The sequence below is a fragment of the Chiroxiphia lanceolata genome, chromosome 7, assembly GCF_009829145.1.
Source record: "Chiroxiphia lanceolata isolate bChiLan1 chromosome 7, bChiLan1.pri, whole genome shotgun sequence".
Lineage (NCBI taxonomy): Eukaryota > Metazoa > Chordata > Aves > Passeriformes > Pipridae > Chiroxiphia > Chiroxiphia lanceolata.
This window is the reverse complement of record NC_045643.1, coordinates 28659246-28685508: the sequence shown is the minus strand read 5'-3', so window position 1 is coordinate 28685508 and position 26263 is coordinate 28659246. Positions and strand designations below refer to the sequence as shown.

The window sequence follows — 26263 nt, the reverse complement described above, 5'->3', positions numbered from 1 at the left end:
GAGGCTCCTGTGGTTCAAACAGTAACTGGATGGGAAGAGACACTCCTGAAATCAAGCCCAAAAGCCACCACGGGAAACAACACCTGAGCGCTGCAGTGGAGAAGCAGTGCTCACGGCCTGCCTGCAAACTCACTGGGGGCAAAGCCACTGCTGCCACGCTGCAGAGCCACCTGCAACACAGAGTGAATCGTGCCTCAGCCCTCCCTGCAGGCCTGGGTTCACAAGTCAGTGTCAGTGCTCACCAGTGCATTCCTGTACCTTACCGGCAAGGAGAAAGGAAGTACTTGAGGAGCTGGAAGCCTCAAATGTTCCCTCCAAGCCCTTCTTTGGAGGCACTGGGTTTGACTGGCACCAGGTCAAGAAGCCTGCTTCCCAAAGGCTGTCAGTCAGACTCTTGACTCAGTTTCTCTGTTATTAAGCCAACACTCGGAAGACAAACTGATCTTTGCCACGCTGGCATGAGATAATATTCACCGGTGTTTGCAAAGCAAACGTACCCTAGATGCACGATCCTGATGGAAGCAGTGGCTGCTTTCTGCTAGGGAAAGTACAGTACCTGATATATCAGAGGAAATGCAAATCCACAGCAGCATAAAACTCCTTCACAATGCCTTGAACAGTAAATTCAGTCCTTTGAGCATGAAATACAGTCAACCACTTGATATACCAAACAAGGAAGTATCTGTAAAGTTAACCTTCAACTTCCTTGTGACTCTCCAACTCATTCAAGAAATAAGACGTTACAGCAGGCAGAGATCACTGCAGCCTCTTCCTCACGTGTGTGTCACATATCCAGAGTGATGCTAAAGATAACAAATAAACATCTTCCATTAGAAGATACTGAAATGTTTTCTTCATCCAGCCTTGTAGGTTTCCTTTTCCATATGCAGGAAGTCTTACAGAGACAAGGATTTCAATTCTTCGAAGCTACCTCCAATTTTGCTTCAGAAAATGAGCCCTATTTTTCAGGAGTGCTATGCTTGCACAACTCTAGCTGCTGTCTCAGGTACACTGCAAGTATTCAGCCTTTCCAGAAAAAAACCCAAACAAACAAAAAACAAAACACATTTGGGTGCATGAAAAAGGACCGGCTGGAAGGAAAGAATGTTCTCACTGACCTACCAAGCAGCTGGCATTACCTTCACTTTAACTTTACACACTGAAAATGTCCTCATTTAACAGCCTCTGTGACTTTTTAAACATTGACTCAAGAAAAATTTAAAAGCAGATTTTGCAATGTCACAGCTGTAGGCTAGTTTTTCAATCCTGGAGTACAGCGAGTTACATATTTCAAGATGAAAAATCGCACCTTCAAGTGCAAGATAATGCAAATTGGAAGAAATAATTTAAACTACTTGTACACAGTAAAGGGGAAAGAATTAGCTGAATCAACAGCTCAATGAAAACATCTGCTCAGCATGCAGCATCACAGAGCAAATAAAATGCTGTGTAAATTAAGAAAGGTAAGAGAGAATAACGCGGATAAATTAAAATGGCTTCGTATAATTTCACTGACAACAGCAGGCCTGCTCTGCTTGTCTCAAAGATACCAGCTCTGCAACATGACAGGTCCAAAGAGGGCAACTGGAATAGTTAGGAACAACAGATTTGTATGAAGAAAGCTGAGGCAAAAAAAACTTTTAATCTACAAAAAGAAATCCCAGAAAAATACTTACATTAACATAAAATGAATGTTACAGTAAGATAAGGTCTGACAGTCACAGTGGCTATAGTAGGAAATTCCAGAAATAATTCCATGTGTTTAGTTATTTTGAATGAAGGGAAAATTCAGTCTACTTGTAACTCTGCTTGGTCCACAGTATATACTTAATCTGAGGAATGCACTGCCACAAGTATCACTGAGAAAAGTACTGTGCATATTAAAGATGAGCCATGGGGGAAAAATGCCACACTAAGACCTCTCCAACATTTTAGGGAGAGTTCAGACTAACTTCAGTTTCACTTAAAATCAATAATGTGCATATAGCAGAGGTCTGTGCTTCTAGATGAAGCTTAAAACAAAACAAAAATTGTTCTGGATGCACAGCATTTCTTTTCCCTCCTCCTCAAGGAACTGACAGCTATGCCCCTGACAGGGGCAAAAGGCTACATCAGACAGGGCTGATACTTTCTGTCCCACAATGGCAATTCTAATATTAGTACAGAATAAGCATAGGGTAATTAGCAATTCCACACTTGATTTGTATGAATTAGATGAGCACTCCTCGGTCATGCATTTCCAAATACATTTCAGATCACTTGCGTGTAAAAAAAAATGATCGTAATTTTTCATTAATTATTAACTCCATTTGTCCAGGCAGAAGGATGAACTGTAGTCCATGACAATAATGTGAATAAAGCAGTGCTTTAAAGCACGGCTTCGCCAGTCTTTTGAGCTATTTATGCTAAATTCTGTGGACTAAAAAAAAAAAAAAAAATCAGACTTTAAAATATTTCTGGAAGTCGAGGAGCCTCCCTGAGGTAAGCAGTGCTCTACTTAGTGTAATGCCAATGGAACATACCCCGGTCCTCCGGAATGCGCCGAGATGGAGAGCGCCACATGCGAGGGGCGCAGGGGTGGGGGGTGCCGGGGGCGGGGGGCGCACAGGTGCACAAAGCCGAGCGAGGCGGCTCCGCTGCGGCACAGCCGCCGCCGGGGAAACCCTCGGGAAACCCTCTGGAAACCCTCTGCCACCGCACAAGCCTTCCACACGAAACTTGGGAGCGAAGCGCCCGCCGGCCGGAGCCTCCGGGGCCGGGGCAGCCGGGGGGCCCCCGCCCGCAGCCGCTCCGGGAGACACCGCCGCACGCCGGGATGCGCTTCCTCCGGGCGGCTTTTTGGGAGACGGGGGGAAAGGGAGACGGGGAAGCCGGAGCGCAGCACGCGGGCTGAGGGCTGCGGAGACACCCGGGCGGAGCGCTGCCGGAGCCCGGCCATGCCGGGCTGTGCCGAGCCCAGCCGAGCTCGCCCGCGGCAGCGGCGGGTGCGGACGGCGGGCGCAGCCTCCGCGCCCGGACCGGGGGGGCCCGTCCCGCTCCCAACTTTTCGCCCAACTCCGGCGGCCGCGCCGCGCCCCCGCCCCGGCCCGGGGAACGGGGGGACACCCCGCGCCGCCCCCGCCGCCCCCCGGCGCCACTCACCGCCAGGCCGAGCAGCAGCAGCAGCAGCGGCGGGAGGCGCCCGCGGCGCCGCGCAGTCCCCGCGCCCTGCCCCGGCTGTGCCATCCCGCCGCCGCCCGCACCGCTCCGGACCCGCCGCCGCTGCGGCTGCTGCCACGTCTGGCGGCGCACGCGCGCTCCGCCGCCACCGCCCGCCCGCGCCGCGGCATGACGGGGGCTGTAGTCCGGCCGCCCGCCCGTCCGGCCCGCGGGATGCCCATCCCTCCCTCCCGAGCAGTGTGCGGCTCGCACAGGGAGCCCGCGCATGGCGGCGAACACCTGCATCAACCCGCCAAACTACTGCCGGCAATCGCAAAGCAATCTCCGCCCCATTCGTTTTAACAGAGGTTAAAAAGTTGCAGCTCTTCTCTCACCTCACACTGGCCTCCCCTCCGGGGTTAGTTTTTTGTGCCTCTCCTCTCCCAGCGTGTCCCTTACTCCAGAAAGCGTTATGGCAAATAGCCTCCTTCTCGATGCTTGTTTGTCAAGGTTTTTAAAAGCTTTAGCTGGTCTCACATCTGGAGTAAGAGGTGAATACCCTTATTCACCACAACAAATAATGAAAGAGGAGAAAGAGTGAACCGGTAGAGAGGCTCAGAAACTAGCATCTGTTCTTCTTGTAAGTTGTTCCCACTCATTATCATTAAATCCTAAAGGTGAACTCTGTTCATCCTCACATGTCGGCAATGATACCGAAGTGCAAGCAAATAAATATGCCCTGTCCAACCAGGATCAATTTGTGCAGCCTCCATTATAATCACAGTATTGGAATGTTTGCTGCATCCAGACAAACAAATCGGTCTGTGCTCTTAGTTAGGTACATCCAGTGAGCCAGCTCTGCCTTGCAAGGACATCCCAGATGTCCTGCCAGTCACGTTAAGGTCAAAGCGGGTCAGCCGCGTTATAATTGGCTTCCCACAAACAGAAGGGATCTTCACCTACCGCCCAGTGGCTGTGTGAAATTCTTCATTGGCTCAGAAACATCAAAGGAAAATCAAAGGCATCTTTTCGAGTCTGATCCTTATAGCTGACTGTCACCCAAGCATTAGACTAAGAGGCTGGCTGCAAGGGAGCAATTTGTAGATCCACACAGCTGACTGATCACTTCAAGCGGTGATCATGAAAACTGAATGACGTTGACATTAACAAGTCCCCTGGTGGAGATATAATTTTTCAAAGCAGAAACACATACAGAGAAAGTTATTACTATTAACATTTACACTTTTGTGGCATCTTTTGCGGCAGAACCAGAGCGCACTTTCTCAGTCACAGCTGGATAACCTTTAGCAAATCATTTCACAGTGCTATGCCTCACTTCCCATTTGCAGAAGGCCTCAGTTAGTCTGCCTTAAAACGGGGTTAGCAATCCTCAGCTCACACTAAAATGACAGTGAAAGCACACATGAGGCACAGCCCAGGAGCCATCAGAAGGAGTTTGGAATTAGGAAGGACACAAGGCTGAAGGGAGACTTCAGCAAGGAAAATGGGTGAATGGATGGACGGCTGGCTGGCTGGCTGGTTAGATGAATGGAGGGGTGTGCTGCATTAGTTACCACCACTGCTGGTGCCAACTTCCCAGTCTGTAATAATCAGCCTACTAGTAAAAGGCTCTGGATCCCCAGTTGAATCCCAGTTCAAATAAGCTAACAAAACCTGCAGGAATAGGTAACCTCTTCTAGATCCTGTTCACCTTCACATCCCCAGCCTAGAGCTGAAAAGCTTCTGCATGCAACTACCCTGACTCATCCAGACCTCTAATCTCAGTGGGATATCCAGATCCTCAAAGACTGTTTGAGTCCTCCTGTGACTCTTTTGTGTAGAAAAATGTTATATCTTCTAACACTTCACATGACAGTTATCAGTGTCAGGCAATGTAAAAGTAACCTCAACGTGGTGATATATCTGTGCTGTGTCATAACCATACAGGATGTGCTGCCATTGTGATAGGAAAGGATAAATTGTGGGACATGGTTGTTTTGTCACAGCAGTACATTTTTATCATGATGGCAAGAAGAAACATTCTCAGGAAGAAAGAAAAAAAGACAAGCTATTTCAAACTGAGCTTCTGAAAGGTTATATAAAAAATCCAGTTTGGGAAGCTGCAGTTTTTATATATAGGAGAATATAGAAAAGGTATCCATGTGGCAACTACAGCTTCTTTCTTGCAGTTCGGCTCGATAATTTGTATTGACATGACAGGCATTGCCAAAACTTAAGAGACAAGATCATTGAGCATCTGTCGCAGGTCAAAATAATATATCAACTATCAGCTCTAGACAAGGCTTTACACAGTGGCAACTACTTAATCAATCCAGTCGTGCATTACTAATGAACTCATTACAGTTGTATCTCAGTGCACTGCTACCCAGTGTCCCAAGTTTACCCTGTATCTGCTTGACACTAATATCATATGCTGCTTGCTTCCTTGTAATTGTAATATTTTTATATGGCATGGTAAAACACTGTGAAAGCATTTGTTAATTCACCACTGAGAAGCAAGAAAGCACTACTGCCCTTGGATTATAGATCAGAAAACAGTAGCAGAGAGATTATATGATTTGCTCAAGGCTATAAAACCAGACAGTTTCAGATCATGTTCATTTCTGCACTGGGTCTGCTAATCCTTACTTGTCTATCTATATTCAAACACCTCTTTTACCAAGAATGAAATACAAAACTGGACTGACAGTAAGTATGTCTGTAAGGAATTACACCTTCCACATTTCCTATATGTTTCTGCTTTATTTGACAAGCTTGACTCTTTGGTCTCTTTTTAACCTGAACAAGTCTCTGGCGGCCTCTCACAAAAGGTAAAATGAGTCACTTCTACCACAAAAAATAACAGCAGAGCAGACTGAAAAAGATACAAGCCAGATTTGCAAGCCATACTGAATCCAAGGGCAACACGGGCTACAGTTGGACCCCAAACTATACAGCATTTGCCCAAGATGAAAGCAGGATTTGTTCACTGCCTTAACTACATGAAGTTCTCCTTCCTTCCTACAAGCAACATCTCTTTCTTCTTTAGTTCAGCTTCAGCCAACTGATTTTGATCTGCAGGCTTATCTCCCCTAAGTTTTGTGACATCTGTGTCATGTCACTGATTGCATCAGCTGAAAAAGAGACATACGAGCTGGTTGCCATCAACAGATTGATGGTATCGTAGCCCTCGGCTCCTCATGACCTTTCCTACAGCTCTTCAGCATATGATGAAAAGGAAAAGAGACAGGACCAGCCCCTGTAGGACTTTACATAGGAGTGGTCTCAGAGAAGAAGCACAGCTGTACATTGCTTTTCTCCAGCTGATGTCTTTCAGAAGGGAGAGCCTGAAGGCAGCTTTCCACTCCTGCAGCCTCCTCAGCACCTGACAGCAGGGCTGCAGATGCAGCATATCCATACACATCAACTAACAAGTTCCATGGAATACCATTAGCCATCATAATAATGGCTACGAAGGTGCATCTGTTACATAAAGTATTGGTTTTTAGGTCACACATTCCAGTTTTCATACTTTTGCATGGACTCTTTTTAACGCTATTTTTAAATACATCATGAGTCCCAAGGGACAGTTGTCTGTCATTCAAGCTATGACATATTTATGCTTTTCTCCTGGTTTGCTCACTGTAGTCAATGGGAATGGCATGGAGGCAAGCTGGGATGGAGTTCAGTGTGAATGCTTTAATGGCAATGCTCTGGAACAGTGCTGTATGCAGCATATAACTCAGGGCCTCCATTTCCTACATCATACCCCTTTACATTTCAGAGATCTAGAAGGATGGTGGACTTTTTGTACAGACCTTGCACAGCACAAAGAAAAAATACACACATGCTGTGTACATTCATGGGAATTTTACTTTTATACTTTATGGTTGTTGTTTCCTTCATTCTAGAATAAAAGTACTTTTGGACCACAGGTAGACAGATGCTCTTTATATATGAGAGAAAAAAACCAGTCAGTCCTGCAGGAGTCAGTTAAAAGTTGAGTACAGATATTTTCCAGATATTTCCTCCTAGATATTTTCCATTACAGTTTTTATTGCTTTTTTTAAGTCTGAGTCTGCATGCCCCTTTACATTTAAGAGGCCCTACTGTTAAGAACACTGTCGTTTCTTTCACTGAGTCTCCAAAGCTGGATATAATGTGTTCCTGAGTAACATAAAAACCTCCTACAGTACAAGCACCTTGCTGGCAGGTAGTAGATAATTTATGTCTCACAGTTACCTGCTGAGAGAATAGTTTAAACAAGATTAAAACAACCGCTGGAGTCTAGCTGTTGTGCACTGACTGCAGCACTGCTGCATGTTCCCCAAGTACTGTGATCAACAGTCTTCCAGTGATTTGCATAAGCTTTATAAAATATTTATAAATATTATATTATAAATATAATATAAATATTACTGTATCATCAAGGAAGTATCCGAACAATGAGCTTGTGAAGAGGCCTGAGATCTGAATCTGAATTCCATGAAGAGTCCAACCAGAGGTTTCCTGCATGAGGATTTGCATGTCATGTGATCTACAGGGGGCTGACATCACCCGAAAATCAAAAATAGGTACATTAGTGCAGCTTAGCTAACACCTCTTGGATTGAGATGGCCTACTCTAGTAACAGGGGCCTGGCTGATTATTTTGGAACAATATAGGTCGCTGTTCTGCTGGCAAAATGCATTGTAGACAATCAAAATACTATTCGGTGTAAAACAATGTTTGCAGTACTGCCCTCAGTATTCAGTGGAGCTGTATCCATTCACAGTAGCTAAGCATCTGTCTCCATATTCTATCTAAAAATGTGTTAACATTCAACCATCAGCATATATTTGCTGCAGATGATGTCCTACCAAAATATTTTTCATACATCTATCCTATGAGAATATAACCAATACATCCAATATATACATATTCAGTACTTTTCCCTCTCCATATGTAGATAGATAACTTTAAATCTACTTTTATTACACATATATTATTGCACACATATACATGATATACATGGCATGTATTAAACAGATGCCTTGTGTGGATTTATATGATTTTATAATATATTAGTAAATATTCAGTTAATATGGGGGTTTTTTCCTCCATCTTCAGTTTTTGTGGAATTAGTTTGTGTGATTAAATACTGCTTGTTCGAACTCAAGATCAGCAGTCAAAATCAGGCGTATGACTATGCAGTCACTAGCTACAACATGTAATATGGCAAAGTTTAATCAGAGGGATTTTCTTCCTGGAAGATCTTGTCTTTGCAAGGACCACTACTCACAGCCATATGAAAGAATCTGTGCTGTGATTAAGCTAGCATAAAAAACCCCCATCTTTATGATCAAATCCCTTGGCTTTCTGCAGTTCTTCACTCAGAGTAGCAATTTAGCAATCCTGTAAGGAATTTACTAGGTCCTTAGGATTTTCTCTCTATAAACCTCCTTCCTTCCCTGCATATTGCAGTAACCCATCTTTTAGTAGGAAAACACCACAGAGAATGCTGTATGGGAAAAGAGATTGTAGTAGAAGCAGAGAAGCAAGTGGGAATAAGACCTTGATCCTAAACTCTTTGAAGGTAATGGATTGACTTCAGCAGGCTTTGGCTCAATCCCCAGCTGTCAGGGAGAAAAGTCAGTAAAGAAAGGAGAAAAACAGCTGAGAATCAACAGGGAAACAAAGGAGGCAGAAAGAAAAAATACTGAAGACAAAAGGAAGAAATCAGAAAGGGTAAAAGGTAGAGTGCCAAGGGAAGAACAGTCTGGAAAATAAATGGATTGTGCAGAAAGCTGATTTATTCCTGTTTTTTAAGCTGGTTGTCCACATAGCACAACCTCAACACGGGCATGACTGAGATTGCATTTGCCTATTAATGTGCTTTGTGTCATGCCCTGTGTCCCAGCTCCTCTGGTAGCCAAGCCAGCACTTCCATGGAGAACACCACGGCTCCCAAGTGCTGTACACCTCTGGGTTTCCTATACAAGGAGCAGTCTGGCGTGCATCTGGGTCCTATCTTGAGTATAGAGGTGAGCTCATGCAGCAGTCGATGGGAATGGAAGGAGCTCATTGTCAGAGTAACACACAGTCTTGCCTCTTGCTTTCACTGCACCAATGAACGAATCTCTTGCTTCCACTGCAACAATGAATGAATCATTTAACACAGATCTTACATGCACAAGATTGTTTTGCAGGCCAAGAACAGGAGTCAGGAGACTTAAACTCTGTTTCAAAGAATGTTGACTGTTGCCTGTCACAAGACTGACAACTATCAGTAACGCTGTATTATCATCCTTGCTTTCTTCTCTTGAAATATGCATAGACCTGATCTGACTTTGGTTTTGGCCTTTTGGGAACCCATAGGCTGAAAAGTACCCCTAGGATAAGATGAGGACTAGAATGAATCTGTTGGAGACCAGGATGAGCAAGGAAACACGACAAGGAACCTGTGTGAAGGGCAGATCTAAGAGAGACTGTATACACATGGGTAGGGATGGTAGGCAAAACTCTTGGATGCATGAGGAGTCTGTGATTGCATGAGGACATTGGGGACAGAGTCTAGGACTGAATGATGGATTGAATAGGGAAAACTCAACTGAATTTTCAAAACTGGTGGATGAAGCTTAAGGTAGCAAGACAGGAGCTAGCAGGACAGCAGAAGCTGTAGACACACACTCCCCCAGAACCATTAGATTCCCAGATTTCTGGTCTCAGTCAGCATGTGCCTCAACACACTCTTATCTACAGATGGCAATTTGCTATTTCTATGAGTTAATTCTGGTGTCTTAACTACCAAGATGGCGATGTGGAATTTTACTGATGTCAAAGATAGACTATAACCTGCAAAAGGGAAATCTTCTTTGTCTGAATTGCTTTTTAAAAAAAAAAATTGGAAATCACATGCACACAAAACTCTGTTCAGAGGGAACAAAATCACTCACTCAAAAGTCAGGAGATGCTAGATTAGGAATGCTTGAAAAATTGTAGTAGCCTCCCTTGAACGTGGTTTGTGGGATGGAGTTTTTAATGACACAATTATTTTTTTCCTCACAGATTGCCTAAGCTGTTTGTTGCAATAGTTGGGAGATGTATAATTAAAGGCAGGAGATAACTGAAAGGAAAAAGATGGTCTTATCGTTAATGCAATGTGACCTCTATAACATTGGGCAAATTGCTTAAATGAAAATTTTCCCACATTATCTCTAAATGTTCATATCTCTGTTTCTGAGTATCCAACTTGGTATCTGAACAGATTTGTAGAAATGCTGAGCACTCATAAGAGAAACTGAATTGAATAGAAGCAGTGCAGTGAGTACTTAACACTCTGTACAGCTGACTATTCTGAAATAGGAGATCTTTGACAGTTAGACTACATTCAAAATAGGAAAGTCAATCTTAGATTTCCTGCCTATGAAGTGGAAAAGCATCCTTTTTTTTCTACTATGTAATGGAAGAACAAACTTATCACAGGCATGAAACACTCGGGCTCTTTAGTGATAAACAACATACAAAAAATTCTGTTATAAAGAATATAACTCACATCAAAGGGAAGTCTAAGTAGCATAGAGTAGGGAGGCAAGGGACATATATGGATCACGGAGGTTAAATCAAAATATGAATAGCACCATCTATCCTGTACACTGAAAGAGGATTGTGGAAAAAAAAACATGGTCAAATATTAACAGATGCCTGTTTATCTAAGAAAACAGTTTCGGAGAAAACGAGCAGTGACAAGACAAGAATGTGTTCAAAAACATTCTGTCAAGCCTATGCAAAAATGTGTTAAGGACCTATAAAACTGAGATAATGATACTTTTCCTTGCAAGCAAAGTGCTTGGAGAATTGCTGGTGAAATCTGCTACAAGACTTAATGCATTTTTCTTTTCACAGGAACTATAAGACCTCACCAAGTGACTCCAGGATAGCTCAAAGGATGAATCTGAAGACAATTGCAGTCAGTGGGAAGTTAGTTAATTTCCGGGGTTTTGGAGCAAAATCCATGAGCCATCAAACCCAGTTTCATTTTACAAAGTGACTTGATGTCATAAGCTGTAGACCCTAGAGACAAAACCATGGAGTTGAGGTTATTCGGGTGACATAAGCTAGGATCTGGGTTTGGTTTATTTTTTAAACAAGTTGTGTCTTGGCAGCAACCCAGGAAAAAAGCAATATACATAAAAATAATAAGAGAAAGAATAGCATGGTCATAAAACAGCAACTGAAGTCTGTGAAATATAAGAGAGGGGCAGCACTGAGTCACTAATAAGGCATTGTCCAGCCGAACTAGCAAAAAGCAATAGAAGGAGGTTTAGCTGAGGTTGACAGGGTCACCTGAAGCTCCTTTCTCCACACATACAGCAGAAGAATGTAGTTGAAATGAACAGATTTCTTCCCTCTGTCAGTTATCCAGCAGAAAAACCGAGCACCTGCTGAAGGCTCTTGTCAATGACAAGCAGCAAATGGCAGCACTAAAAGTGCAAGCCAATGCAGCGAATGTGACCTGAGAAATACAGGCTGACAGTGAAAAATGCTGCAGATCTGAAGTGCTCCATAGCTCTCTGAGTTTATGAAAGCAGTACATCTGGGCAGCTCACATGGGAAACAATGACAGGGCACATACATGTCTGAGATGTTACTGGGGAGAGACAGAAAATGCAAGGTCCTCAGCATCATTTAGAAATGGAGTCTTACCGCCATAGTAAAAAAAAGAGAACCAGATTCCCCATTTTTGCCAAATTCTCAGGCCCATCCTGTTGCCAAATTCCCAGGCCCTGCTCTAAGTCAGCTGGACATACTCTTCCCAGCATTGTCAAAATACTCCTTAAAAGGCCAAAGACTCAAAAGCTTCTACCTGTCACTGGCACAAGATCTACTCCACTGTGAGTTCCCATGTAGGCTTTTATCTCACTTTGCACATGGTTTCCCTGAGGCTTGGTTTATTCCACGCCACACTGTGGAAAAAGGCTACATGTCCATTAGTGCCATAAGTAACAGGGAGTTACTGTCACTACAGCTGAGCTGCAGCTCCTCCAGGTAGGTGGGGGTTTGAGAGCTTAGTAAAGGGACACCAGATATTTTCTTCAGTAGCTTATCCTTAAAGCCTGCTCTGAGGGGAACGTGAGCAATCTCAGATTCAGTGAATTTGTCCAAATGAAGAATTACCAAATACTTATGTTCTTCTAGTAAACTTCTCAAGACAAGAGCTCTAAGGTATAAGCCCTTTTATTCTATTGTCATATCTTTGGAAGAGGAATCCCCTTTTCTCTAGATAACATCTCACACTATGGTGGTGTTGCAACCTTGTTATAGTAATATCCATTTTCCATTTTCTCTTGATTCAGTCTTGAGGTGGTCAGAAAAAACAGAAATGGAAATGTTCAACTATGCATGACCTGTAAATTCTTTGTTACCACAGATCTCTTGGGTTTGTGCTTTTCAATGTCACATTAATATCTGATTGGTTGTATATGCCTAAATGGCAAACTTTTAAATGGGAATGGACTTGTTTTTAATATTGTGTACTTACAGGAAGAGTTTAGGGGAAGGACCTTTTCTCTAATTGGCATATAATGTGATTCTGTGATGAGGAACATGGATATATTTGGGTGACATAAATCAAAACACTCAGCATCTGTACCACAAGAGGGACGATATGACTAATACAATGGAAAATCATGACTCTCAAATCTTCTGGAATTACAAAACCACAACTTTAATCAAAATCTGTTGGCTTTATGCTGTTAATACTTAAATATTACAATACATGCAAGAAAGATTACATATTGAGACTCAGCAAAATAAGTTAATTTCTCTGCAATGTCAGCTCATGTTCCTTTCTTAAAGCATGTTGTGTGGAAAAAGCACAGCTGACTTCTGACACGGTTTTGCTTTTGTAATTGGATTTACATAATGTAGTAAGATGCCCTTTTAGATTTCCTTCTTTTCAAATCTGTTTATTGTTTTTCTCTTATCACGTTGACAATACTACCACAAGGCCAATTTGATTTATAATTGCATTTTGGCAGATGAATTTGTTAACATAAATATCTCATTTCTTTGCCCACACTGCTAGTAAGAAAATATTTTAAATAATTTTAAAAATCCATTTGACCTTTCACTTTTGATGACCTTTCACTTTTGCAGAGTTCTGAGCAACTCCACCAAGTGTATGAGTAAGACAGCTTCCTTCCTTTGGAATAATTTTATGGTTTATGTAATAAGCAATGCAGAGAAAGTAAATGTTCTTTGTTTACAAACAAAGAACTCCCATTCAAGTGTTAAACAACTGTTATTATTAATTATTTACATTGTGATAGCTCTGCAGAGACACCGTCATGGAGCATGGCTCTATTATGTTAGCTGTTATACAAACATAGATGAAAAAGACAATTGTGACTATTTCTTACGCCCAGTATACTAAGCTGCCTAAGGTAACAATGATTTGTTTATAAAAAGCAGGAAAAGGCCTGGATTAATCCAAACAAAAAAGCCTAATTGTACTACTAAAATCATTTGTGGTAAGGAAAAAGGAAACAAAACTAGAAAAGAATGTGCTGCATTAACCTCACATCTGTTTACTGTTAATAGAGGGATCAGCTATTCCGTTCTTCAGAAAACAAGACTGAAGAGGAATCAAGATGATGGTGAAAGGAAAGTGAGACATTTTTTAATGGCTGCTTCCTACATTACCTTCTGCGTGCTGAAATACACCAGTGCCCTAGGGGAACATCAAAGTCAGAGCGGATCAGGCTCTGGAGGAAGACTAGATAACTCATTACTTTTGTCAGCTTTACCTGAAACTCAAATGAGCACTGAGTTCCTCTTCCTAGAATCATAGAATATCCTGAGTTGGAAGGGACCCAACAAAGATTGTCAAAGTCCAAATTCTGGTCCTGCACAGGACACCCCAGGAATCCCACCATGTGCCTGAGAGCATTGTCCAAACACTTCTTGAACTCTGTCAGGCTTGGTGCTGTGACCACTTCCCTGGGGAGCCTGTTCCAGTGCTCAACTACCCTCTGGGTGAGGAACCTTTTCCGAACATCTAACCTAAACCTCCCCTGACAGAACTTCAGGCCATTCCCTTGAGTCCTGTCACTGGGCACCAGAGAGATCAGTGCTTGCCCTGTTGCTGCTCTTTCTTCTGGATCTTTTTTCTTTCCAGTCTATTTCTTCTCTATCTTTCTCTTTTTACCTTTTGTTTAAATAAGGGTTTTTATTAGTTGTCTGGGATCACAGGCCTTGTTGCTGTGACATTAAAATAGGTTGAGATCACTGCATTCAAAATCCTGAGTCCTATTTAACTTTTTAGAACTGGACGTGAACACATTTGATTCATTCATCAAATTTAAAATAACAGTGATGCTGAGAGTTTACAATCTAGAAGCATTACATCAGTCTAAACTTATAAAAACACTACTAATTTTGGACCCAGAACTACTTGAAAGTGTTTCTGTTATTAATAAAAGCAGCATCAGTAGATGCTAGATCCCTTAGAAGTTACAGGTTTAAGAGATTGATGCAGGAAGTGTGCAGCATATCAGGATGCCGAATTCTGTAAAACTACAGGCGAGCATTCTAATTACTGGATTACATTTCCTTCTCCTATCACATTGCTGTTTCCAGCAGATTTGATTCATTATTGTTGCTTCATTTTCAGTATTATGCCAGTTTCCGGGGCAGCCAACACAATACACTGGGTTCCACTGAATTCTCTAGAAGCAACAGACTCCCACAAAATCCTACTCTCTTCAGAGTGCCTATTTAAGCTGGGATTAGTATGTCAGGAAGCAGTCAGGCATGTCTTCTTCTGTATGCTTGCTAAACGATACTTAACCTACTGTGCCAGAATCTAGAGAAGGCTGTTTTCTCCTGTAGACTTCTTCTGAGAAAAAAATTGTTCCCTTTCACTCTAAGAGGGTTGTTTTCATTAGGCTTTTGGAGAAGCAATCTCTGCTAGAAGGCATGATCATGATCATAAAGGCATCTCAGCACCGTAATTCATGTATGAGAAACAGAGGGAGCAGCCCCTGTCATTTAATCTGATTCCCAGGGAGCTGAGAAAGAAGCAGTGTCTGCTCAATTTGTCAAGGGGAAATCTGACAAAAAAAGTACAGTTCTAGTCTGGTTTTGGTGAAGAGCTGAGCTTTTGATAGAACTACTTTAATTAAAAATATTTCTGGTCAATGGTGCTTGTTCTCTGCAGAAAATTGCAGCTGAAGCAGCGATCATAATTCTAGCTATTACAATTTCATATTATTATTGAGTCTTTCATATGTTGACTTTGATTGTCTTATACTCTTCTTCTTTTTAGGCTGTATTATCTCCTTGGTGTGTTGTGGCCATGTGACTGCTGTAATGCACCATTTCCCTGTACAAATAAAGTGGAAGAGGAGGGCATGTTGATCTACTTACTCATGACAAGGAACCCAGCCTTCAATGAAGAATGTAATTTTGCAACACCTGGACTACAGTTCCCATAAGGCGGAGCAGCTGTGTTTAGAAACCAAAATATTTTTCTTTCTCCCTGCCATTTCAGACTATTCTATCTAAAAAAAGTCTCCTTAACTGCCCATTTTCCAAGCAGTTCCAACCAAGTATCCAAAATGAGATAATAGAGGAAATAACAGATGAGAGACCTAGTTAAGGAAAAAAAAAAGAAACCTAGACTTTTCTTCAGATTTCATCATCTTCTAATGAGTTTATTTTCTTTTATGTGAGGTACTTAGGCTGATTCTTCTGAAAAATTGGAAGATAATAATGATCAATCTACATTTACTTTGCACATAACCGTAGAGGTTATGATGCATGGCATAATTGCAGTGTACTGAATGTTTCCCTTTTATAGCTGGCTGCAGAGACTGTAATAGCCTGTTACTCATTTCTAGGTGAAGGAGTTCCTCCTTCAGTTTATGAATTCGTGCTTCTGCTGCTGAAATTTTTGAACTTGATTCTGACTGGCAGTTGTAGACAGCTACATTTAATTATCATACGAACACTGGTTTGCCATTCTCCTTTCAAAACAACTCCAATACACCTGAAAACAACACTGTATCAAACAAGCCAAAGATGCTCTTAGAAAAGAAGTTTTCCAAAATGCTCTTCTTTACAGGTAATAATTTATCACATGCTTTAAGCATTCTTGTTTCTGTGTTGCATTTCTCTTTTTCTCAATGATGATAAAAAAATAGAGAAGACAAAAGGTTAGATCTGACATGACTCCAACACCAGTTCATATCTTATTCACCGATAAATTATTTATCTATTTTCCTGAGAAAGACAATCAACATGCAAACAAAATCAGGATGTATTATGTGTATTTACAAGCAAGTGAAACATAACAAAGATAAAAGAAAGAATTGAAAATTTAAATTATTCTTGAGGAAAAGACACCAGGGATAAAGTGAAATTTCATGAATGTATTCAAGTACATTGGCCTAAATCCATGCCAGCTATTAATCCATAGCTCACAGATGAATTTGCTTCACTGTTATTTAAAAACAGAACAAAACCTGAGCAGTTACCATGAGCTCACAAACTCAGCATACAGCACAACGCAGTGAATTAGACCAGAGAAAACACATTTAGTTAGAGAGCTGCCACCAAAAAGAAAGGATGAGCTGGTAGCTATGCCTTTAGTGCATGACTGATGGGGCTGGGATCACTTCTTGTAAAAATCATCCTCTCTCTGTGGGTCTGTTCCCTGAGTAAAATAAACCTATTTTACCTTTCTTCATCATGAAAACCTTCAGTGAAGACATGCTGTGCTGTCATTTGAGACCAATCTGCCCCTTGGAGACCAAAAGCTGTGCACCTGTTCCGTGTGAAAGGACAATCCTTGCATTTTCCTGGGGGTTGTCCTGAAATGCTCCAGCCACTTCAGCCAAATGTGGCTAAATTTTGAAGGGAAGAATGTAATGGTGCTGTTGTCTGTGCTGACCAACAGAGAGGATGAGCAGACCCGGCAGGAGCTGCCCCACAAGAGGGGCAGCACTGTCCGGCCCTGGGGAGAGACCCATCCTGGCGGTTGCCCTGGATGATCGCTGTTCCACTACACCTGTGCCTGGCATCCCCCTTCCCTCAGGATTTGCTGTGGTGCCCTGATGATGCTGGGTGTGAAGGGAGGTGACCATCAGTGGGGCCAGCAGAAATGGGTCCTGCTGCCATGTCAGGAGCTCTTTGTGGCTGTCACCCAGGAGGAGGTAAGGCTGGAGGCATGGGTTGAGTCATCTTTGGGGGGACGACAGATCATGGTGTTCAGAGCTCCACATTCACAGCTATAACTGATTTAGAGAACCTATGAAAGGGTTTCCTGGGGTTTTGGGGGGAAACTTGAGACTGTCCCTGCTTAGCATGACAGGAGCTCTCTGGGTGGGTGCTGGGTCCCTGTCACCGCTCGCCTGACCCAGAGGTGATTCCATTGGTTGTGAAGGGACAGAATGATGTTAGGGCTCTGCTGGAAGGTCCAAAGTGGACAGCCCCTGGAGTCTGAAGGTCCTGAGGGGACTGTCCCTGCTTGACAGAGTAGCTATTGGGAATGTTCCACGCAGGGAGGGCAGCACTCAGTGCTGAGGGGGCTGCCAGCTGGCGGAGGGCATTATTCGCAGTAGGTTTCTCTGTGGATTCATAACAAATATTTGGGAGGGGAAGAGAAAAGCAAACTTTGTTGTGCTGATTCACAGGGGACGTGTGCCAGGGAGCCATAAGAACTGGAGGCTCCCTGGGCTCTGGAGCAGCAGGCAGGGGGGCCTGGAGACATGGGCCGGCCTGGGAAGGCCCTGGAGTTGATCCGGGTATTCAGGTGTAAAAGCGCACTCAGGGTCCTGGCAGTGGGCTCTGTGCTACTGCAGGTACTGGGTGAGAAATGAAATGAAATAGCAGAGAATTCTGCAAAAGGAAGCATCTGATAAAAATAAGCATTTTTGCTGAGTATGGAACGCATTGTGACAGGAAGCCACAGAGTCCAAGACCTTAAAAAGATTGAAGAGGGTTTGGTCAGTTATGTTACAGCAAGATTGCCCAGATTTGGCATTATTTATGTCAGACTTTAGAGAGATTTTAAAGCATGTGCTCCAGAGAAGTACTGAGTCTCTCAAGAGATTGAGATTTAAAGCAGAAAAAAAAGCATCAGATTATGTCACTGCCCTCTTAAACTACAATTAGAGAGGATACTGATCTGAACAGATTGCCAAGTTGATAACACATGACAATTCTTATACTCTGAGTGCAGCCCTGAAAAACAAAAGTGTGTGTGAAGGGTGCGTGATTTTGAATTTTGCAAAGGCTACCTGCTGACAAATGAAAGCATATCTGACCTGAGCATCTTTCCATCAGTGAGGTTCCATCCTTCAGGAAACAGCAATAACTGACAAAAATGTTATTGCTTCCACAAATTAAGTCAGGTTTCCTGCTCTTTTATCTGGTACATAGTGTTTCGTTCTCTCTCTCTCCCCTGCCCTCCCTTTTTATTCTTGAATGCATAGGAGACAGGAATCCTCCATCACTTAGGTAATCACTTGTATTTACAAAACCAATCTGGTGTTACAACATTTCTGATGACATGTGAAAAATTACCTCTGGATGTGCCAGTGTATCAGCACAGCAAACAATAAGCAGGACATGGAATCCTGTGGCAACTCACATACAAGTTTAGAGTTAGAGTATGTGAAGATGGGAGGAAAGCTGCCATTTGTACCAGCTGTCCTGCTGCCATTCCCAGTTTGGGCAGCAAAATGTGGTTCTTCAAAGTATACAGACTACAATTTGACCTTAAAGATTTCCTGGGTGAGCCTTAAAGAGAAAGTAGCATTAGTTGTATCAAGCCTTCCCCATAAAGCACACGTGTGTGTAAAAGGTAATAAATTAGAAATATGTTTCTTTATATACTTTTAACTCCACCTAGCAAAATGCCCAAGCACTTCGGGAGCTACTGCAATCCTTTGCCTGCCATTGAAGTGTAGTCATTCCTTGGCTGCAAAACAGCAGCTGCTGCAAGATCCATTATTGAACAGTTTGAACATTGTGTGTGAAGAATACTATTTCTTGCTGAAACCACATGGCAAATACGAACAGTAATGCAAGAATTGAGTGATTTTCAAATACTGTATTGTCACAATCTCTGCCTCAGATCTCTCCATGGATTCTGTTTTTCCTTCCAGTGTCACAGTCTTTTTCTTAATATTTTCTAACATACACTGGAGTTACCATAAAAATAGTTAAGCAAAACTAGAGTGACTACTGGCAACAAGGTGAATCCAAGCTTCCTTCAACAGGAGGTGTGCATCTGCTTTGCTGCACCCTGTCGTTCAGCATTCTCTTGGGAGAAGTATTGGGAATTGACACTTGTTATTGTGGGCTTTTTTTCTGTTGCATGCAGACATGTAATTTTCTCTCCAGGTCACTCAGCATGTTTGTTCTCCCCTCTTATTTGTTTGTTACCCTCTTGTTTTCAGCATTGGCTGAAAGTTTGCTCATAGCTGGATTTTTGTCAGACATACCTGACACAGAAAGAGTTCAAAGAAATATGTTTATTTTGGAGTCTAGATGGTCAAAAAAACCTCCAAACAAACAAAAATACCCCAAAACAAACAACAAAAAAACCAAACCACCAAACCCCAAGGGAAAAAAAAAAAAGGGTTTGGAAATCTTAAATTAATATTGACCTGAGCTCCAAGCAGCAGAAAAACATCAGAGCTCGGAGACTGACAGATGCTTTACTATTCTGACAGCAATGGCCTTAGTAGATTGGAGTTTGAGAACTGCTGCATTTGCTGAATCAGTAAAACTGATTGCCTGGAAACTGAACTGCTAAATACTTGGAACACCTATGCAAAGATCTTGCCTTGCTATCTCCTGCTGTTCAGAAGAATTAGGGATGGATTACAGATAAAGTGAATCTGAACTTTCATAAAATGTGGCTGGCTCTGTTGAAAGATGTGATTATTCAGACCTAGCTATTAAACTTGGGAGCTGAACCCACATTCTAACACTGTTATTCAGGCTCATCAATTGAACATCTTTGAGTAACTACAAGTGGGTGTAACTGGGACAAGCAGTGAGGTACCACGATGTGTGTTTCGGTGCCGATCACTGAACTTCATGAACCCTCAGCACCATCATTTGTAGCAATGTGGCACCCAAAGCTTCTTTAAATTGTGCAGTGAAAAATTATTGGTACTTAGGCTGCATAATCTTTTCCCTTGTTACGTCAGGAGCAAATGACAGTTTGAAGTGAGTGCTGCTGCTTCAGCGCAGCAACTGATACATCTGCTTACCTGATGCAGTGTTCTTAGGCAGTGATTAATGACAGCCCTTGAGTCAGAGCCTGTAACTGTGATGAGCATTAATAGGTAAACCTACAAACAGCTCCTGAGAGAGGGAAAGGTACTGACTGGCATCTCAGTCTGACTGCTTATATCAGTCCCAATCAGATTGTTCAGAGGTCATCACATTTCAACTCAAGCATCTCAAAGGTCCAAATTTATGGCCCAGTCTGACCCTACAGGAACTGGTGGCTAACTTGTCTGATTTAATCAGACTCAGGCTGACAACTCACGTTAGAACACCCATTTTCCTCTGCGGCAAAATCAAAAGTGCCAGCAGTATTGCTTCTGTGTAGAAACAAGGAGATGCAGAAATGCTTGCAATGTTAACAAAAGTGGTGGAAACTCCCCATTTTTAACACAGGGTATACAAGTAAAAACACCCCAGATCATTATGCATTTAAGAACATATGCCTATCTTTAAGCAAGTGCTTGAGTATCACTGTCCTCCCCTGAACTTTAATGGGACTTTGGGCCACTGTTCAAGGATAAATCTATATTTATGTTCCTTGTACACCTGAGATGGGCTTGCTCATGACTTTTTTTGCTTTGCTGGATCAGGGTTTATAGCCCTAAAAGTTAATTTCTATCCTAGTCTGTTTAAATATTTCAAACACATATACAAAAATAAACCTAATCTTCCGCCAATATTCCACCTCGCTGGTCTCATGACATTCAGGAAACAAACCACTGATCTTTCCAATGATCTGACTTACAAATCTAGTTTTAGAAGGCACTGGTGGCTAATCACTCCTGCAGCTGGAATACCTACATTACTGCATCTCTGTTGCATGTGACTAGCCTGGAAAATGAAGTTAAACTTGTACAATAGAAGTAATTTAATACATGATTTAGAACTTTAACCATCTTACTACAAATTAATTTACACGCCTACAAACCTTTACTTGTATGAGTAACGTTATGTGTTTTGATGAGGAAGGAATATTATGAGGTCTGGCCTGCTGACTGTAGAAATGATTGTATCATAGATCAGTGATAATATTTACATGAAATGTAGCAGTTGCATTAATTGTTCAGGGGAAAACAATTCTCATTTTTTTCTGTCTTTTTTTCCTTCATTATCACTGTTGAATCTCACATTTTTGAAGAAAGGGAGAGCAGAATCAAGCTTAGTATATCTCACTGTGTTATGACAGTGAGAATATAATACATAGGCAATCAAATAATTGATCTCACTTAAACCTGATTATATACCAAATAAAATCATAGCTGAGATTTAGATAGGTCACTGCTCATTTCAGCCATTTCAGTTTGACCCCTGACAAAACCTTAGGCACCTTTATGGCTGGTGGAAGGGACACTTAGTATTTTATGGAACTGTATTTTGTGAAATACATTCATAGAAAAATTTAGGTTGGAAGGAACACATGGAGGTCTTGTTCCAAGCTTCTGCTCAAAGCAGGTCTGGCTTCAAAGTCAGATCAGGTTGTTCCAAGTCTTGCCAAGTATTGAAATCTCCAAGGGTAGAGACTGAACAGCCTCTTTGGGCCCCTGTTTGAGTGATGCCCTAGTCCCGCTGAGATCATCTATTTCCATCTTTCCAATCAGTATTTCCCTTGTTGCAGCTTGTGACTGTTGCCTTTTGTTCTTTTGCTGTGCCCCTCTGAGAAAACTCTGCGTCTGTCTTCTCCAATGGATTAAGGTATTGGAAGACATCCCCTCTTGGCCTTCGTGTCTCCAGGCTAAGCAAGCCAGTTGCCCCTGCCCCTCCTGGTACATCAGGTGCTCTGCTCCCCTTATTGCCTTAGCAGCTCTCCTCTGGAGTCTCTCCAGGTTGTCAGTAGCTGTTCTGAGAGCCCCAGATTCCAGCTGTAGGGCCGTTCTCTCAGTCCTCAACCTGACCTGGCACATGGGGCACTTCTGATCCCAATGCACAACTTTGCATTTGCCTTTGTTGAACCTCATGAGGTTCCTGATAGCTTGCTCCTCTGGTTTGTTAAGGTCCTTCTGAATGGAAACCCTACTTTCCGGTGCATCAACCACTCCTCCAGTTTGGGTGTCACTTGATGAGGTTGTGTTGTGTCTCAGCATCCAGGGCCATATGGCATAGCAGGAGGATAACATATTGACTTAGTCAGCAAGTGATAATTTTCAGCTTATCTGGCAGGAATAGAATTCTTGATAATTGTTGACCAGAATTCATGGAATATTTTTGGCCACTAGACTAGACTGAATATACAATATACTTTGCAGTACATGTTGCGCTAATTAAAGTATATAGAGAGATATTGTATTTTGATTATACATATCCAAATATATTTTTAACTAGTAAAGCTATTTCTGACTAACAACTCTGCATGTAAAAGACATGGAAAATAGATAATCAGTAATATGCAGTCATATGCACATATAGGAAGTGGTTGGAATTATCTGAGTTGAATAATTACAACAGCAGACTGCTCGATACCTGTGACCCAACACCTGACTCAGCTCCTGACCCTGCCCGCTCCAGCCCCCCTGATCTGTGTGGCTGCACAGAAGGCACAGAAGGCACGATGAAGCTCTTGCTTGCTTTTGCTTTGTGGCTCATGTTTGAGATGCCACCACTATACACTGTGATGGCCAAGCTGAAGGAAGGTGAAGTTATAGTGGTTTTAATTGCTGAAAATGCAAAGCAGAAGGCTTCTCTCAGTGCACTAACCCACTCTGCTGCAATATTTTTTCTTTATTGACATCCCTGGGTGTGCCAGTGAAGGGAAGCAGGCACTCTCTGTTAGGGAGCAGTGCCACGTACAGTCTAACAGGACAGTGGGCTTAGCTTTCTGTAAATGCAATGTTTGCAGTATCCCACAATCTCTTTTCTGAGGTACTGCAAGAAAAAGAAAAGGTGGCTGTCTCTTCCAACTTTTTTCTTTAACAAAAACAGACCACATGCTGTAGAAGCATCCAGCCCAACCTCTTCCTGGTGATTAGGTTTAGCAATGATAACAGGGAATATTCATATTTCACATATTACTAGCTTAACCTAGGCCCCAAGATTCTCTTTCATCACAACTACTTCCACTACCCTTCTCTTTGTGTGGGAGGGAAGCCACCTTGCCTCAATGAATCAGACAGTGAAAAGGGCAGAGAGGGCTCTCTATGGGAGACCTCCAGCTCTTCCCTAAGGCAGGGCCTTCCATTGCATTGCCAAATCACAAAGCTGGACACTGCAGTTCAAGAGGGAATGTGGCTACAATGTGCAGATCTAAGCTACATTCCCCTAACATTGCAGGCAGAGCTTTTGGGTTTAGGGTTACATTTCAGGTTTGTTGTTGGGAAATGTCTCAACCTGTGAAATCGTAGTTACCCTGTCTAGGAATTTGAAACCACATTTTCCCAAAAATCATGGGTCTGTCTGCATCAGTTCCAATGGGCCTCTTTCTTAAGAGATAAAAGACTTCATGACTCAGTCACAAGCATCATAGGTGAAGCTGCAATACAGTTTCTTTTCTAAGCCCTTATTTTCAATAGTTGTCTGAAAATCTGCAAAATGGAGGGCTGAAATTTAAACTAATTGGCCTTTGCCTAAAGATGAAAAATATTAGTTGGAAAGTACTTCATATTTTGATTGAGAAGACTAAAAAAGTTTCATTTTAAAAAAGTTTCTTTTCTCCTGACCTTTTAGTTTGAGCAACCCTGCAGCCAAAGTGAGTGAGATCTGAAAGCTGATAGGTTTTGATTTTAATTAAAAGCATCTCAATATCACAGACTGAGTAGGTATAGTATGTTTTTTTAATTAAGTGCATCAAAAACATGCAAGTGTGGAAGGACACAGTATTAACTGAGTGCTACAAACTTCTTAAGTCCTGAGAATACCTTTCCAGGTCATGAGCTTCAAATACTACAAGAGAATTACAATCTGCAGAACAGATATTAAGTTTTACCAGCATGTTTACATTCCTACCACACTGAGAATTGTATTTTCCAAACCAGACATGCAAGTTGCATTATCAAGGCACTGGTCATCACATAAGGGAATAGAGGAAGGAAAGTAAATACTTTTAAAACCCACTCACATTTAGACCCAGACTTTTCAGTAGACCACAGCTCACTGAACATAACTGTTGTAGAAGTGTAGAAGTGTAGACAAGATCTACCCTGTAGAGCTTTTCAATGTAGCTGTTTAAAGGAAAATTAGAACAGGGCAAGATACTGCAAAGGTTGTAATGGGAAATCACAGTGTTTAGCTCATCTTTCAGCTGAATTGCCTAAGGTGGGGTATGAAGTCAGCAGATAAGCTGTCAATAGTCCTGAATTCCCTTTCCATTCAAGTGCGGTTCTTGCAGAGAGTGTTTAGTGAGATGTGCCAAACAACATGTCTTTAAACTAAAGCTTAAGGCTAATTGTAAAGGTACTTATACTTCCCAGGGAAAAAAAAAATCCCACTTGTGTTTAGCAAGGAAGTTTTCAGTCCCTCAGGTGGTATGTGTCTAGGAGCACCATAAAGGTGTTCAGTGCTAGGTTTTATACTTCCAGTCTCAAGGCAGAAGCAATATCCAATAAACACAGTCACTAGGCTCAGAGCCTGAGTTAGAGGAAGGGGAAAGCAATTTCTGATGTAGTATTAAACCTCCTAACGGTGTTGTTAAAAACTAATTTTTCACTGTTCTTTTTATTTGCCAACAAATAGGTGACTGCTAGGTGCTGTATATCTTACCTCAGTGTGGATGCTTACTGGGCAACAAGAACTGTCTCAGTTTAACATTCCCTCCCTCCTAGCATATCATGTAGCTAACACAACTTTTATGTTTCATAAGTCTTTGTCTGCAAAGAGGGAACTTTCTACTTCTGTGAGACTCAGTGGGAATACTCAAACCTGCCTCTGTGAAGCATGGTGACATTTGCTGACTTTGTCATGTCAAGTGACATATGAAAATTGGCAATTTATAGTACCTGGTTTCAGGGGGAGAAAAAACTGTATAGCACTTGTCTGAAGGCTTCAGATATAATTCTCTGAAAATAAAGCAGTTGTCCCAATTTAAGCTCATTTAATTTCCTTCCAAAGAAGTTAAATACAGTCGCTCCGGTGACAGTGTCAAGTCATCCCTCTATATTATTCTATTTGTTTCATCACAGTCTCTTTTCTCCAGGGAGCTCATTTGTATTCTCTTGCTTTCAGGTCATATGACTCTTAGTTTGTGTCACGGATTTAAATTTTACTTCTCTTTAGTATAAATTAAAATGTTACTGTTGCCACCAGACTGAGCCCAGAAACCACAACTGTGACTATTTAGCAACCTATTTTAAAATCAAGAAAAAAGCCATATACCTAAATATTTTATGGCTAATTGCCATTTGGCTTCAGATCTAGATCTTAGTACTCAGGATAATGCTTACTATCACTATTGCTGCATGCTATTGCTTCTGTGTATTTGCTGTATTTAGAAATGCATTTTTTTTTCTCCCCTCTGAGAAAACTACACCATCTAGAAGGGCATTTTGGACTCCACTTGGGTCAGTCACTTGCACCAGCATAAAGATATTCTACTGTATATATTTTGACTGGTTTTCCATGTCAACTCTGCTTTTTCTCTTGCAGTGCTATGGGGAAATAAAAACTTGTAGTAGGCTAGTGTAATGACTGGCTGAACATATGTGCCCAGCTCTAAATTTCAGCATAATTTAAATTTTTTGCCACTGACATATGCACTTTCCCCTTCTCTCATTTCACGTGAAATGGTCTGGACATCTACAGCAAAATTATTTTTCTAATGAGATTGTTACTATTGTGGATTCATGGTCCAGAGATCAAGTGTGGGTCAATGTTCTTGCCTAGCTTCCAGACAACGAGGCCAGGGTTGATTTTG

General features: G+C 42.0%; 1 protein-coding gene across 1 annotated transcript in view; it reads right to left on the bottom strand.

The window, feature by feature from the left end:
- PDIA5 (protein disulfide isomerase family A member 5) overlaps positions 1–3812 on the bottom strand; it is a 100507-nt gene extending 96695 nt beyond the window's left edge. The window contains exon 1 of the mRNA XM_032692622.1: positions 3768–3812. Within this exon, the coding sequence (XP_032548513.1) occupies positions 3768–3803 (36 nt within the window). The 5' untranslated portion in view covers positions 3804–3812. The remainder of the gene's footprint in view (positions 1–3767) is intronic.
- Positions 3813–26263: the final 22451 nt, after the last annotated feature.